The 15,312-nt window shown below is 32.8% G+C and overlaps 1 protein-coding gene and 1 pseudogene across 2 annotated transcripts; both read right to left on the minus strand.

Moving 5' to 3' along the window:
- Nucleotides 1-1,040: 1,040 nt before the first annotated feature.
- LOC142620018 (cyclic nucleotide-gated ion channel 1-like) lies at nt 1,041-11,174 on the minus strand. 2 transcript variants are annotated; one of them, XM_075793455.1, is made up of 8 exons: nt 10,974-11,174; nt 9,364-9,496; nt 8,084-8,528; nt 6,051-6,260; nt 4,215-4,492; nt 3,870-3,981; nt 2,434-2,721; nt 1,041-1,832 (listed from the first exon to the last, which is right to left on the minus strand). In XM_075793455.1, the coding sequence occupies exons 2-8, from the start codon at nt 9,402-9,404 to the stop codon at nt 1,317-1,319; spliced, it is 1,890 nt and encodes a 629-aa protein (XP_075649570.1). In that variant the 5' UTR covers nt 9,405-9,496; nt 10,974-11,174; the 3' UTR covers nt 1,041-1,316. The 2 variants fall into 2 exon arrangements, with proteins under 2 accessions (XP_075649570.1, XP_075649571.1); XM_075793456.1 differs by lacking the exon at nt 10,974-11,174 and having other exon boundaries at nt 9,364-10,845.
- Nucleotides 11,175-14,377: 3,203 nt separating this feature from the next.
- LOC142620129 (cyclic nucleotide-gated ion channel 1-like) overlaps nt 14,378-15,312 on the minus strand; it is a 32,064-nt pseudogene continuing 31,129 nt past the window's right edge.

The following is a 15,312-nucleotide window of genomic DNA, read 5'->3' on the forward strand; positions in this document are numbered from 1 at the left end:
GTGGGCTTGCTTCTGTCTCTGTTACAAATTTTTTTTTTTTTTTTTTGCTTGAAAGTAGAACAAATAAATTTTTTTAAAAAAATTTGAGGGTGTTCCTGATATCTTCATATATAAAAAAATTTAATTATTACATATAAAAAAAAAAATTTCAAGTCAGGGTGTTCCTGGGAACACCCTGACTTGTACGTGGCGCTGCTACTGTATATATATATATTAATGTTTACAATAATGCATTATATATCTTTACACATTTTCAAAACTAATTGTAATTTACCAATTATAATAGGACTATCACTTTTATCTACCATAATTTTACACATTCTAGAACCTAAATGTAACTTATAATAGAAAATACATGTAATAAAAACATCTTGGAAGGAGATTCCATTTATTTACCATAAACAAAAAATAAATGGTGCAATTGGATTCCATTTATCGCACAAAAAATCCAATTGCACCATTGTACTCTTATCTGTATGCTAATGTAGTATTCAATGTCAAGTTAAATGGTCCAATTCCGCTCCTACTTAGAGAACCATATGTCATTTTCATCAATTTCAAGAAATAAAGATAATAAACATCCACTTCGGTCCAACTTGTTCCATTTAGGTCCAATTTGGTTCACTTTGGTTTATTCGGTCCATTACAGTCCAGTTTAGTCTAGTAAGTCCAATTCGTTGAAATTGATGAAAATGAAAATATATATAATAAATAAAATACTAGTTAGTTTGAACTCTCTCTAAAAAAAAAAAACTGACTGGTGTCTTGATTTGATGATAAAGAATTATCATCAGAAATGGATATCATAAGTTAAAACTCTCTCTAACAAAATGTGAGTCTTTATTAACTAGTAATAATAAAGACTAGAACATAATATCAGAGCAAGAGATCTTAAGTTCGATTATTATCTCATCCACTCTACTTTTCATTTATAAACTTTTGTGTTGGGCCTCACCTATCAAATATAGTTTCTGCTCACATGTAAGGGGGTGTTAGAATTTAAAAGTATGTAGTTAAATGAAAAAATTTACTGTATCTCAATAGTTTAAATTTTTAAAACAATCGGTAATTTAACATCATAAGTGATTTTGAACTTTTGAACGGTTGCCCCCTGTGATACAATGATTCAATAAATACACGCACTACAATCTGTAAGACTGTAACGTTGTGGCAAAACAATGACTTTAGTTTTACTCTCTAACCGATTAACTCTTCAAAATTAGACACATTTGTTCATGATGAAGAGATGTCAATAAACAGTCACAATATCCTAACGATAATAGGTCTCAGCTTGAACGAGCAGTTCTTTAATTGATTTATGTACCTGATGAACTTGGTAACTTCTCATCCCCGCCGCTTGTACCAGATTGGGAAGACTTTTCTTTCTTGCTGCGCAAGGCTGCTTGAAACATAGAAGCTACCTTAGTTTCCAATTCCTCTTCACTAACATGAAATTTTGTTCTAGAGACTATATTCCTCAAGTCATCGGCCATTAGAGCAAAGGCTTCAACTTTTGTATGGGATTTAACTACTTTCGAAGAAAGTGGGAGTTTGAATAGGTTAGACAAAGAGGCCTCTCCCAATCCCCATTGTATAAGTTCTTCTCCAAAGAAGTGACCCTTTTCAAGACACTCAGCGTGTGAGGAGCCAGTTGCTTCACCATTATTATTACGGGTTGTGTAGGTCCATGCAATGCCTCGTGTAATGAAGTAAGTAGTATCAATTGGCTCTCCCTCTCGAACAATGTAGGTGTATTCCTTGTAGGAGACTGGTTTCAGAGACTCGCATATCGTATGCAACAATCGTTCCTCCATATTTTCAAGCACTGGCACCTAAGTTATGAAGCAATCGAGATGAATAATGCCATAATGACAAGAAATTTTATATATATATATATATGTGTGTGTGTGTGTGTGTGAGCATGAAAAAAAAAATCATATTAAAGTACAGTTCTTTTCCCCCTAAGAGTATGATGTATGCATGTATATAAAAATACTTCATACTATCATTCAGAAAGTTATTTTTATCTCATCTTTATATATTTTTTTCTCACACACAATCATTAAATTCTAAATATATTTTAAACATTTTGTTTTCTCAAGTATGGTATTTGATTTTAGATACAGAATTCAGTAGGATTTTACTATAGGTTTATTTGAACCAAATTTAATAAAACTTATTCATTTATCACCATAATATATATTTAAAATTCTAATTAATACATATTCCTAACTCTTTTTCAAAAAATGGAAATCAATCATAAAGGCATGCAGTTGCTCCTCTCACATAAATAGGACCGTCAATTGGTTTTTTTAACGATACCTTTCTTTCTTGGGGGAGTGTAGATATATGAATTAAGTACTATTTTTACTCATCATGCATGCGTGGGGACAAAAAGTTAATTAGGAAATATATAGAGCCAGAGGAACTCACTTTCTCTAGCATATGAAAGCAGAGATGGTGCTTTATATAACTTTTCAGTTCTGGAGGAAGAATGAGGAAAAGATTCTCCACATTAACATGTATGTCTTCTTTCCAATTTTCATCAAAGATATTCATAATTTCTTGCTTTTTTTCATCAGGGAACATGTATTTTTCAGCCCATACTTGTATTTCTCCTCTTGCTATTCTTTGTCTACTCTTTCTTAGATTTTCCAATCTTTTCTCCTCTGATGTCTTACGATCCTCGTCTGAGCTTTCAGTTGCAGACTGTATATAATTCTGTTCCAGTCCCATTATTAGGAAGTTGAATTCTTCAAATCTTACAATATCTGGCATATATAAAGTATGTACATATTCGCTGCCCTAGGATTAAGACTAATTCTAGGTCGCACTTGTAGTTCAATAATTATTCTCTTTTCACTGGGACAATTATAAGAGAGAGAGAGAGAGAGAGAGAGAGAGAGAGAGAGAGAGAGAGAGAGAGAAGAAGAAGAAGAAGAAGAAGAAGAAGAAGAAGAAGATTGAAATAAGGGATGCTTTGGGGGGAAATAGAAACTGAGATTGATCTCACAATCTAATTAAATATACGTTTTCAAGAAAAGTCAAGAATTAAATTGGATCTGTTGTGTTGGAAATCAAGATCAATTGATTGAGAACTTGAACTAGAATTGCATTAAAGTTACGAATTTAAGCTGGAATTACAAAGAAACTGGAGAAACAAGTTTCTGTCCAGTTACATAAATCAAAGTTGTAACTAAAGAGGATACATGGCAAATATGAAAAGTCAAAATAAGGGGTTGCTGACTGTCCTAAGAGGTTAGAAAGGTTGGCTGGCTATTTGGCTTGTAGAGGGTGGCTAGTTGTTAGTCCTAATGCTAGAGGGAGGGTTGGTTTGCTGGCCTAAGGATAGAGAGTGGCTGCATCATGTTGTTTCAAGAAAAGCATGATCAAGAAAAGGAGGGTACCTTTATCAATTAAAAACAATGAATGAAAGAAAACAGAGGAAAAAATAGTACTCACTTATCAAGAAGTTGATGAGGTAAATTTGACCAAGATTGCATTAAATACAGCTAGCTTTTTTTTTTTTTTTGCTCCAATTATTGATTGTTTCGCACACAAGATGTGTAACAATTTACACAATGTCCGCACATTCATATCAGATGTCCACATTTATTTGTGATGTAAAAATAAGAGAGTGGACATTGCAGGATGTGAAAGATTCTAAACCCTTTATGGTTTTTAACCTCTAAAATAATGCATTATATATTAAAGCTGATTTTTATGGTCTAAAATCTTCACATAATCATAGATGAATAGTCCCACCTCCCAATTCAGCTAACAATCTACAACACCACACCACCACCACTACAATCTCAAACCTTTTTAAACAAAAGAAAAGGAGAGAAAAGAAAGAATTGGGTGTTTACCTTCAAATTTTCAAGGAAACATAAAAATAACAGCAAGCCGAAGAGAGAAATAAAAATTGCAAAGCAGCTTTCCCAGGGATAGTTGCTTGTTTGGAGGTATTGACCAAAAGAACTGCAAAAATGGCGCAAACATACTAACCTTAGAATTTTAACTGGAATGACTATAAAGTAAGAATCTACGAAGTACAAACTCTTGGGGAAATAATAAGTTAAGACGAAGAAATCTACTTGGGAGCTTGATATATCAAGAAAGACCATAAAAGCATTTTATAGTATGATCATAAGGAAACAAAAATCAAGATCACTGGTTAATATATAATAATGGTCAGTCTAGCACATGCAAACCTTAGATTTCGTAGTCCCCACCAGAAACAGAAAAAGAATTTTGTTGGAAGATTTGAGGACTGCACAACACCAGATTGAAGGGCTTCAAGAAATATTCCAAAATCAAATAGCGTTGAATTTGGTGCATTTATAGGGCAAAGATCATCAAGAAATGTGTAATTTCCCGAGTGAGTACAACTAAAAGAACCTCGGCCACATCCAATTTGATTTTCACAGGCTTTGTGCCAGCAAACTGTCTCTCGTTCAATAGAGAAAAAGTACCAAAAGGCTCCAATTACCTGAAAGACGAACATGACATTAAAAATCATTCATCAAGTTTTTATGTTCTTTAAAAAAAAATGTAATTATTATATCATGGCAACCTACAAAACTGGTTGAGTAGGTTTTCACTTTTGTAATATTAAAGGTAGCTCAATCATGAATTCAATTAAATTATAATTGTGGGGAATAAAAGGACCCAAATGGGCATATGGGCCTGTGGACTGTAGCATGGAGGGCCGACCTGCCCCAAAATTGAACTCTACGAATTGGCCAATACGCCGAGGATACAAGGGTACCGCCGAGGACGAGCTTCTCCTCGGACAAGCCCAAGAGAATTCAAAGCTTCATTATGAAGGTCAAAGCACAACTCTAGAAAGACTAATGGTTAAAAGGGGGAAACCCTGAACCTTCTCGATACACCAGTGTTAAGGAAAATATCTAGAGCAAAGGCTGCCACCTCCGCATTAAAGACTCTGCACCTACCTCCCTGGCCGCATTAATAGGGAAGTGACCCCTGAACAGTAGGGCAGAAACTTCTAGTCAGGGTCCCAAAGGGCATCTAAAAAAGGGGTATTTAAGGGGGAGGAATGCAAAAGGAGGGGGGATCTTCTTCTTTCTCTCTCGCGCTTACTCTCTCTCTCTCTAAAGAAAAAGACAAGAAATTAAGGTTTGTAACCTGTAAGAAAGAAAGAAAAATAATAAAGAAGTAGTCCTCGGCTCGAGTCCGAGGAGATCCATTTGCAATTATCGTTCGTTATTTACCTGTATTTGTTTATAAAAGCCTGTTATCAAGCTCCCAGCACTTCTAACCTAGGTTTCAAGTCCACACTCTACAAATTTTATTGTTTAAGGCTCATTGGGTCTGAGCCCATAATCTTCTTTGGGTCCAGGTGCAATTGTGCACTTACAATAATTATATTTTAATTTTTGCACCAAGAGTCTTTATTATACATTTATACTTTAATTTAATGTCAGATATCTTTAGATTTTAAATGTGAATTCATAAATGAAAACTTAAGAAATATACAAGGGCTGGACTAAATTTTATTATTCTTTTATGTAGTAATTTTGGTCTGAACGTGTAATCTTGATATCAGACTCCATGTTGATCTCAATTTCAAGAACATAATTTAGTCTTAACGTCAAAACCAAATCAAAATTATTTTTATCGTAACACACCAAAATTTTGTTTTCTTAGAATGTAGGATGAACAAAAAACATGAAAGAGCAAGTCATTCTAGCAAAAGCTTAATAAAAATAAAAATTAAAAAAGGGTTGTATTGTGTAACTTTAAGGCAACTTTTAGTTAACTTAGCTGATAAAGTCTTTTGTTATCGAATATATAAGAGATATGGGATAACCTCGCATACACTAAAAATTTTCATTGTATGTAAATTTTGACAAATCGATTCTTAGATTACATCATTTCCATAAAAATGCAATTTGGTGTAACATCTTATTGGATTGAATAGTAACTTTGGGTGGTGCAATTTTCCTGAACCAGATCTTAACAAAATCGAGCAATTTTATAATTCACCCTTGATAAATATGAAATCAAAACCTCAAGAAACTTACATGACTGGAAAGGATGTACAGAAAGAAAATGAACGCAGCTTTAACCCATCCAACAAATTTGCCTTTACTTTTCGTAAGTTCCTTCCAGGATATGTAGATCTGACGAACTCTTGGCACATATTGGAAGAGAACGAGAGCGTTCAGCCACCTTATAGAATCTGAAGATCTGGTGCTTCTCATTTCAGAATAAATTATTTGAAGAAGTACTACCTGAATAGATTGCAACAAGTTTAGAGTCCACGATAAAATCTAGTCATGCAGGATAAAATAATTAAAAAAATTATTTCTTTTCTACTAAACTGGATAAAACCAATTCTAAAAATGTAGTTTTTTGTAAAAGAAAAACGTAAACTAATTTAAATAAAAAGTAAAACTATGATATAATTTAGTCCCCTTAAGTTTGTATATATAGGAGCTATCGGTTTAATTGGTTCTTAAGATTGGTTTGGTATACCTTATTTTCTTTTAACATATTTTGTTTAAAAATAAATTAGACAAACATACAGTTATGCCCATAATAATTTTTTTTAAACAAAAAATTTATTATATTATTATGTTAAAAAGTTATACGTAGCAAAATCAACCAAATAAACAAAGAAAAAGGCTGACAAAACACAATAAATGTACTCAAGGGATCAATCAAAGTCCTTCCTTCCATTACTGGCTGTTTCAACTTTGTTGTTAAAAAAGTGAAACAAAGCCGTTTTTGTGCCGTTTTTCAAATTTAAAAAATAAAAAATAAAAGAAAATGCTTACGTTATTTTAAAGGCAAAGGTAATTCTTTTTTTTTAATGAAAATAAAATAAAATATAAGGGTAGGGGGAGTAACTTGAGTTGACGTCTTCCACTTGGGTATAATTATAGTGGCACCCAACCTGCTAAACCCAGGCTTGCGGGTAGGGTGCACACTCCATGTAGATGTCACGATTTCAATTATTTGCACCATATTTTTAAATACTGGATAAATAAAAATATTGGAAAGAGAGTGGTTCTTGGTTTTTTTGGTTTGATTAGGCTTGAACTAGTGATGTCATAAATAAATAATTTATAATTTTAAAATTATAAATAATTAATCAAGTACATATTACATTTATAAACTGATAATATTCAATAAAAAAAAATATAAATATTTTTAAAAAAAATATGATTTTTTTTCACATATTAAATTTAAAAAATAAAAATAATAAAATCCACAACTTATATATAGAAGTTTATAATTATTAAGTGTCAAATTAATAACTTACAGCTAGTGTAAAAGTTATATTATACCACTTAATATTTTTTTTGGATGTGAATTTTAACTAATCTACTGTTAAATTAGATTAGCTTTTTTTTTTTAATCTAAATGTTTGCAAAATTTTAAAATAATCTGAGATCAATAACAATTTCATTGATCAAATATTTAATTTCGTGTTTCTGTGCTTAAATTTGTGCATAAAAAAAAATGAGTTTCTAAATCAAATAATAAATAGAATCTGTTTGTCACGAAACTTGACATGTATGTTAAGGATATGAAGAATTATATATGTAATCCAACTGTAAGATTCTTGAAATATCAATCTAATAAAAAGTTATGGAAAATTACACTTTATTCTCCTAAACTATACTCTCGTTTACACTTACTTCCTAAACTACAAAAATGCATACTTTACCATCTTTAAATTATACTCCTTTTATACTTACCTTTCTAAATTATGATAATACATACTTCTCTAAACTATTACTCATGGTAGCATAGTATTACATGAATAATGGGGGGGGGGGGGTGGGGGGGGGGGACTAGGTAAGAGTTATGCAGCTAACAGTTTAGGGGATTAGTGTGTATTCTTATAGTTTAAGAGGTAAGTATATAATGGGGATAGTTTAGGGGAATAAAATTCAATTTCTTATAAAAATATAATCTATCAAACTATCAGCTCATAATAATATGCATGCTAGGGGACTAAATGGAGTTTTACCTAAAGAAAACATTCATCATGAATGTAATAGCATTTCCCTATAAAAACAAATTAGCTGAAGAAAGCTGCCCTTACCTGTGGAATGGGAAGAATGACAAGAATATCGATTATGAAGTGTTTCCAAGAATATCGATTAGTAATTTCTGCACCTTCCTCGACTACCTTGTCTATGAATGCAGTCCGAAGTTGCAAAATAATATGCACTATGTAAATGACATCAGTGACTGTCCGCAAAACTAAGACTACGATCCTCAACTTTTTCTCCAACATAAGGCACCTCTTAGCATCATTGATCACAGGGATGTAAAAGAATAAAGGGTCCACCGATACTGCAATCACACACGACACCAGGAGTATTTTATTCCATAGGTGAAAGAACGGACCCTGGGGGTCAAGAATTGTCCTTGGCAATGGCGGTGTTCTTCCTTCCCCTGAATCTGCTCCATTTTTAATGGAGTGTTGCCCCTCAGCTTCAACTCCATTCCTCGAGTATTCTCCGAGCTCAATAATTTCATGACTCCTGAACAAAAACACAGAAAACATAAATGGGGTGAATAGAAAACAAAAAAACCGAATGAAGAAACGTCAAACGCACCATTCATAAAGGAAATATGAGGTTTTTGAGAATGTCAGAAATGATGTTGGGACAGAGGATAGATAGTACAAGAGCATAAGCATAATTCATGATGTGGTTTAGCCCAATAGTCTATGTCCAAAGCAGAAAGAAAACATATAGCTCATCCTAATTAGCATGTTGAGGAACCATAGCCAAATTTTAAGTTTTGGGACTAAGGCTTTTTGTAAAACAATTAAGAAATTAGCCCAATTTTATGGTCAGCTTGGATTGAGAGGGTGGGAGGGAGAGTAAAGTAGAATTGACCGGAAATCACCAATATTCAACCAAGGTGATTTCTGACTAACTCTACTTCACCCCCTCCCCCTCATTCCAAACTAGCAGTTAAGGACCTCAAGTGTTATTTGTCCATGTTTATAATGGTAATAACCAATATAAATGCATCTAAATAAGCTAGCACAAATAGTCAAACAAGAAATAAGCCATTGTTATCTCACTGGGAGAAAATTAAATAAAAAAAAAGGAAGAATAAGAAGAATTAGCTAAACATGAATGATCGACTTGAAGAATTTGCTAATTCAAATTACTGACATATTTGAATGGAGGTAATTATTTAAAGTTTCACCTATTCAGACGTAAAATATTTTACACAATATCCACACTTTCACATTAGTTGTCCACATTTTACATATGATGTGAAAAAGTGTGGATACTGTTGGATGTGAAACAATTAAAGCCCCTCAATGCATACATGGTGCAAAGAGTAAAAAAAAAAACTAACCTTTGACGGCCATTCTCTCGCCGATGCACTAGCTGACTCATAACGAAATTGTATCAATAACGTAATGTCCAAAATAAAGAATCAATCTCTGAACTATAGATCCCAACGAACCTTACCAAAGAAATTTTGATTCCTGAAAAGTTGTGAACCAGATTAAACAAATTCCCTTTTTTTCATTTACTCAAAAGTGTAATCTTTCCACAGTGTGCACCCTAGGACATTTGTTTCTTTTTCTTTTGACTGGCCAGAAGCAATAAAGATAGTCATTGTGAAACTGTGCATCATGAGATCAAGAAGCAAAGATTTTTATAAAATTACTTATTCCTATCTCAATAAAAATAGCAAGACTTTGGAGGGTAAGTGCTTTTGGAATGTTAAAATTCCACAACAAAGCACTTGGGGTTGTAGAAATTTACTCAAATTAGGGAATATTGAGGGTAGGCAATTCTTGAAGTTTCAAGTAGGAGATGGTAAAAATATCTTCCTTTGGCTGGATTGGTGGCATCTAGATGGAGTCTTGTACCAAGTTTATGGGTATAGAATGGTGCATGATGCAGCAAGCACCATTGAGGCAAAACTGGTGTCCCCAGCTAGATCTGATGATTTGGTCATCGTTCAAAGTAAACTTAGCCTCATCAGATGGGGTGAACAGGACATGCTTGTTTGGATCACATCTCCTACAAGAATATTGAATTGTGATGCAACATGGGAGCAACTCAGACATAAAGAAAATGAAGTTCCATGGCGGAAATTGATATGGTTCCCTGAAACTAATCCAAGACGTGGGTTTATTGGCTGGTTGACTTTGAGGAATAGATTGACAACTAGAAAAAGGATGCTGCAATGGTGCTACAAAGGAGACTGTGCTTGTGTTTGACTGTTTTCTATAGAAACAGTATTGAGAGCAAGGAACATCTATTCTTCAAGTGCTCATTCACTACAAGACTTTGGAGGCAATTGATGGAACTTTGCTTAGTTGCTGATGCTTCTGATGATTAAGATGAAGTGGTTTAATGGGGGATCAGGAATCTAAAGGGTACAGATTTCTGATCAACCTTACAAAGTGGCATGATGGCTTTTCATCTACCATGTCTGCATTCAAAGAAACCAGAGTCCATGGAGGGTTCCTTATAGAAGAGCAATTGATTAAAAGAATATATAAGATTGGATATCAAAGCAAGAATGGATATGATGGTCATGCCAAGATAGGGAATTCTATTCTTCAGAGGGTCCTATCACCTATGTAATGGCTGGAGTTTATCTTTTCCTTCAAGAAAATCTGTGGTTTTTTTGCCGTATATAGTTTTATTGGTGTTGTAGAAGCAGAGTAGTTTCTGACAAAGGATGAATTGTTTGAGACACGGTTTTTTTTTTGGTATCCCTGTCTCTACTGTTTTGTTGTTTTTGTTAACAAGATAGCTCTGAATTTCCAAAAATAATTAATTTAATTGTCAAAATGAAGCACACAAAATTAAATAAAAAATAAAAACACTGTCTAATTATATTTTGGAAAGTAATGAAAAAAAAAACAATAAATAGTTCTAAAGAAGTATCCCCTACCCAAAAAGAAAAAAAGAAAAAAAAAGAGAATTTATATAACAAAATCGAACCTGATAAACTTGAGTGGCAGGCATTTTACAAGGCAGAGCAGGAGAGACCGTGATTTGGAGAAAGCAAAAAGTGGCTGAAATTGGCTTTGTCGTTGGATTTTGAAAGTTTGTGGATGAAGTTACAAGTAATAAAAAAAGCAAGCTCTTGTCCATCACATAATTAGTAACTGCTTAATGGTATTGTATTGTATTGTTTAATTAGTGTCTTCCTCAAGCATTACACTAATTAATAGTATTCTATTGTTTTTCTTACCAACTGATGAACTGTTAATTTATATTCCGAAGTCCACTCAGCCAGCTCTGCATGACAGTGTAAACATTCGGATAAAAAAAAAATCCAACTGCACAAATTTGCAGCAAAATAAAATTGTAATATATATATATATATATATATATATATATATATATATATAAGTATGTATATTTTGCAATGTGCTAATTGACTTTACCTAAAAATCGCAAATGCAAATGGGAACTTAGGATATTAAAAGTAAGAAATGGAAAGATAAAGTATTAAATAAAAGCCTCATGATTGCTAGTTGTATGTGTGACAAGCTAACTACTCTCCTCAATTTTGTACTAGAAACTCGTACAATTATCTTGTCTCTGTCCATGAGGCTCTGCATTGGCAGCAACTCGCTATCAATTTTCTTTTAATTTTAAGGAGTGACTTACAAAACGGAATCATTTTGGCATTATCCTATAATTAACAATGTCGTATACCATAATTTCACGTTCAAATAAAATATTGTTTAGAGATTATATAATATTTTATTTTGTTAAATAAATAAGAGTCAACCGGTGTGAATGTGAATGAGAATGAGAAGAAAAATTACCGAAACTCCAAAGCTCTATGTAACAAATCATGATTCTCGAGAAACCATGCTTGTGTCGTGGATAAACCCTCCATCTGAACATCCCAATTTCCTTTAGGTTGACATTTCTTCGGTTTCATTTTTCTTTTAGAAAACGAATTAAATAATAGGGGGGAAACAAACAAATGGTAAAAGGTCTTTGATTCTTTGAACGTTTACCAGATATACACTTACTTGGACCCTTTCCCACTAACTTATCCAGAACAAAAGGGCTAAACTGAAACTAGCATTATTGTATTGTGACACACTACTTTAAAATAATCAACATTTTTATAATAAGAACGCTAATCTTATTGAAAAATTTAGTTCCACGTTGAAAGAAAAAAAAAGTAGAGGCGATTCGAGGAATTATTTTTAGGGTGATTACTAAGAAACCTTAATTATACAAAATTTAATAAAGTGATAACTTAAATATTTGCTACAATTACAAGTCAAGTCACTAAGGAGAGCACAATTGTTGCGATTGCAAAGCCAAAAAGAACATAACTATTGTCACCATCAAAGAGAATTCACAACTACAATATTTTTCTTAATACCATTTTTTAAGGAAAAATGAAATTAGAAATTATTTTATTGAATAGGTTGAACGATCTATAATTTTAAATGATTAGTGATTTTTATCTTTTTATTTTATAATAGGCTTTTTGTTGAACAATTTGTTCACTTGTTTGATCTTGTCTTGTTTTTGTTTAGTTTATATTTGTTGTTATATTTAAGATTTATTTTATAATTTATAAAAGGGATTAAGAATTATGTTTGGGCAGGAGAGGAGAATTAATTTTAGAGTAATGCTACATCCACAATATTTTTATAATAAATCTTATGCAAAAAAACTATTATTGATGGGTAAAAAAATAATATCGGTATTTTGGTCAAATTAGAATTAGTAACAGCTTACTACATTGAGATTTTTTTTTATACAACTTACTACATTAAATTTGTTGTGAAATTATTGTAAAAATATTGCAAATGTAACATTACTCTTATTTTTGTTGAACCCAAATTTTTGTAATCCTCAAGTCAGGTATTCAACATTTTTATTAGAGTGATCACAATAAATTAATTTAGCATATGATATTTTTTTAGCAAATGTGTGTGTGTGTGTATATATATATATATATATATTTTTTTTTTTTGTAAGTCAGGTGCAAGTCAGGTGGTGTCAAGTGAGGTGGTCTTGCGACCACCTGGCTTGCGACCACCTGGCTTGCATGTGGAGCCGCCAGTGCTGTAGCTGTTCCCATTAATAAAGTGGTGGCGTAACTTTTGTAGCATGCTTGAGACTTCAAAGACAAAACTTATTCATAAGGACGATTCGAAAGAACGAGCTATGCCATGACTTTAGAAAGTGTGAAATACCCATGGGTGCCCGAAATTTCTAACAGTATCTACTAATTAACGCTCCAAAAGTAATTGGGCCTCTCTTTCGTTAAAAGCTTATTGGCTTTGGCCTTATTTGTTAATGACTTGAATTTAGAAAGATGAGTTTAACAAAAATTCCTTTTGGAAGAATTTAGCATTAATAAACTCCATCTCAAGCAAGTTTATATTAAAAAAGAAAGAAACAAATGAAATTAGCTCCAACATCTTTACTTTATCCGTCATGCCTTTGACTTTGGGCTTCAATCATCATATTTAAAACCTTTAAGCAAGTATGGAACTACGTAAGCATCTCATTAGCTGTGTTTTAATTCAAATTCAATACAAAACATGATTTCAAGAACACTTAGATAGTGAGTTTAATAGACTTGAAAGATGTGTCGTAAATCTTGAGATTTCAAGTTTCACTCACCTCATGGAAGTTTTTGAGATATCTCATAAAAAAAAATGATATAGATATTAGAATTCAACTTGTCTTGGTTTTTATTAGGACAACCCAAGTTAATTTTTTTCTTTTTTAATAAGTTTTAATCTAAAAGTACCAAGCAACACTACAAAACGAATTGGGCCTCTATTTTATTAAAATCTTACTGGTTTTGGTCCTATTTGTTAATGAACGTGGGCCTTGTTACTTGAATTTAGAAAGACGAGTTTAACAAAAATTAATTTTGGAAGAATTTAGCATTAAAAAACTCCATCTCAAGACAAATAAAATTAGCTCCAATATTTTTATCGGTCATGCCTTTGACTTTGGGCTTCAACCATCATATATAAAAGCTTCTTAGCAAGTCTGGAACTAATTATCTCATTAGATGTGTTTTAAATTCAATATGAAAATTGGAAACACTTGGACGGTAAGTTCAACAAACTTAAAGGGAGTCCTAAACTTGAGATTATATTCCATGTTTCACACTCTTAATATTGGTCCATGGAATTTTCGAAATTTTTCCTAAACAAAAAATGAAATAGTTTAACCAAAATATTAGACGTCACTACATTTTGACCTTAAGAAGACCACAGTTGAAGTTGCAGGGAACAAGCACTTAAATGAAAACCTCTTTCTTTCTTTCTTTTTTTCCAGCAAATAAATCCATTTTCTTGGGAAGAAAGAAAAGGCAATTCAACCTTACATCAACACTAGCTCGAATTTAGAAGATATTTATTTATCCTAGTCTAGCCTTCATTCAATACTCTAAACAACAAGCTAGTAAATTACAATCTCTGAAAGACCCAGTTGAGAATTCCTTACACAGCATGCATGATACATGGAAATCTTGCCCGAGCAATTATCTGCCGCCCTGTGAGGACTTTTCAAGAATTTTATTTTCACTATGGCGGCGCCAAGCTGCTTGCACCACATGAGCTGCGAAGGGTTCCAATTGCCCTTCGACAACACACAGCCAGTTCTTACGGACTATATTCTTAAATTCCTCGGCCATTAGAGTTAAGGTTTCAATTCGTCCATGGGTTTTGACGGTTCTTGGAGAAATGGCGAGTTTGGGCAAGGATGGGCTTTTCAACACGAGTTCAAGAAGTTCTCCTCCAAAGAAGTCACCTTTTTCAAGACGCTCAGCGAGTGAAGAGGAGCCACTGATTGCTTCACCATTATTACTAGTTGAATAGCTCCATGCAACACCATCAGAGATGAAGATCGTCGCATCAACTGGATCTCCCTCCCGAACAATGTAGCTCTGCTCATTGTAGTAGACTGGCCTGAGAAAGTCGCATATCTTTAGCAACAGTTGCTCATCCATATTTTGAAGCGCCGGCACCTGGCTCAAAAAGTAAAACAATCCAGATGAATAATGCGATCGATGAGATCACATATGCAACTAATATATATAAAATATAACATTATAGGCAAGAAAAGTTTTGACTTTTTCTTTGATTTCTTCCTCATATTGCATAAGTTTTTTGCAAGGCCATAATTTTCCATATCATCATTTTAATTTTTTTTATTAAATAAAAATTCTATAAAAAATTTATATATTTATAGGAACCTTCATTAGGTTGTGTATTATAGTTATGATAAGTTGAATAGCATAATTTGCCCATGTGATTTACGTAAAGTACATTACAATTAT

The sequence above is a fragment of the Castanea sativa genome, chromosome 12 (genome assembly GCF_040712315.1).
Source record: "Castanea sativa cultivar Marrone di Chiusa Pesio chromosome 12, ASM4071231v1".
In the NCBI taxonomy this organism is placed as follows: Eukaryota; Viridiplantae; Streptophyta; class Magnoliopsida; order Fagales; family Fagaceae; genus Castanea; species Castanea sativa.

Coding starts and splice junctions, on each gene's coding strand:
- LOC142620018 (XM_075793455.1), bottom strand. CDS start 9,404: ATGAGTCAGCTAGTGCATCGGCGAGAGAATGGCCGTCAAAG. Junction 6,261..8,083: donor TCATTCTTCCCATTCCACAG/GTAAGGGCAGCT, acceptor CAATCTATTCAG/GTAGTACTTCTTCAAATAAT. Junction 3,982..4,214: donor TGGGGACTACGAAATCTAAG/GTTTGCATGTGC, acceptor CCATTTTTGCAG/TTCTTTTGGTCAATACCTCC.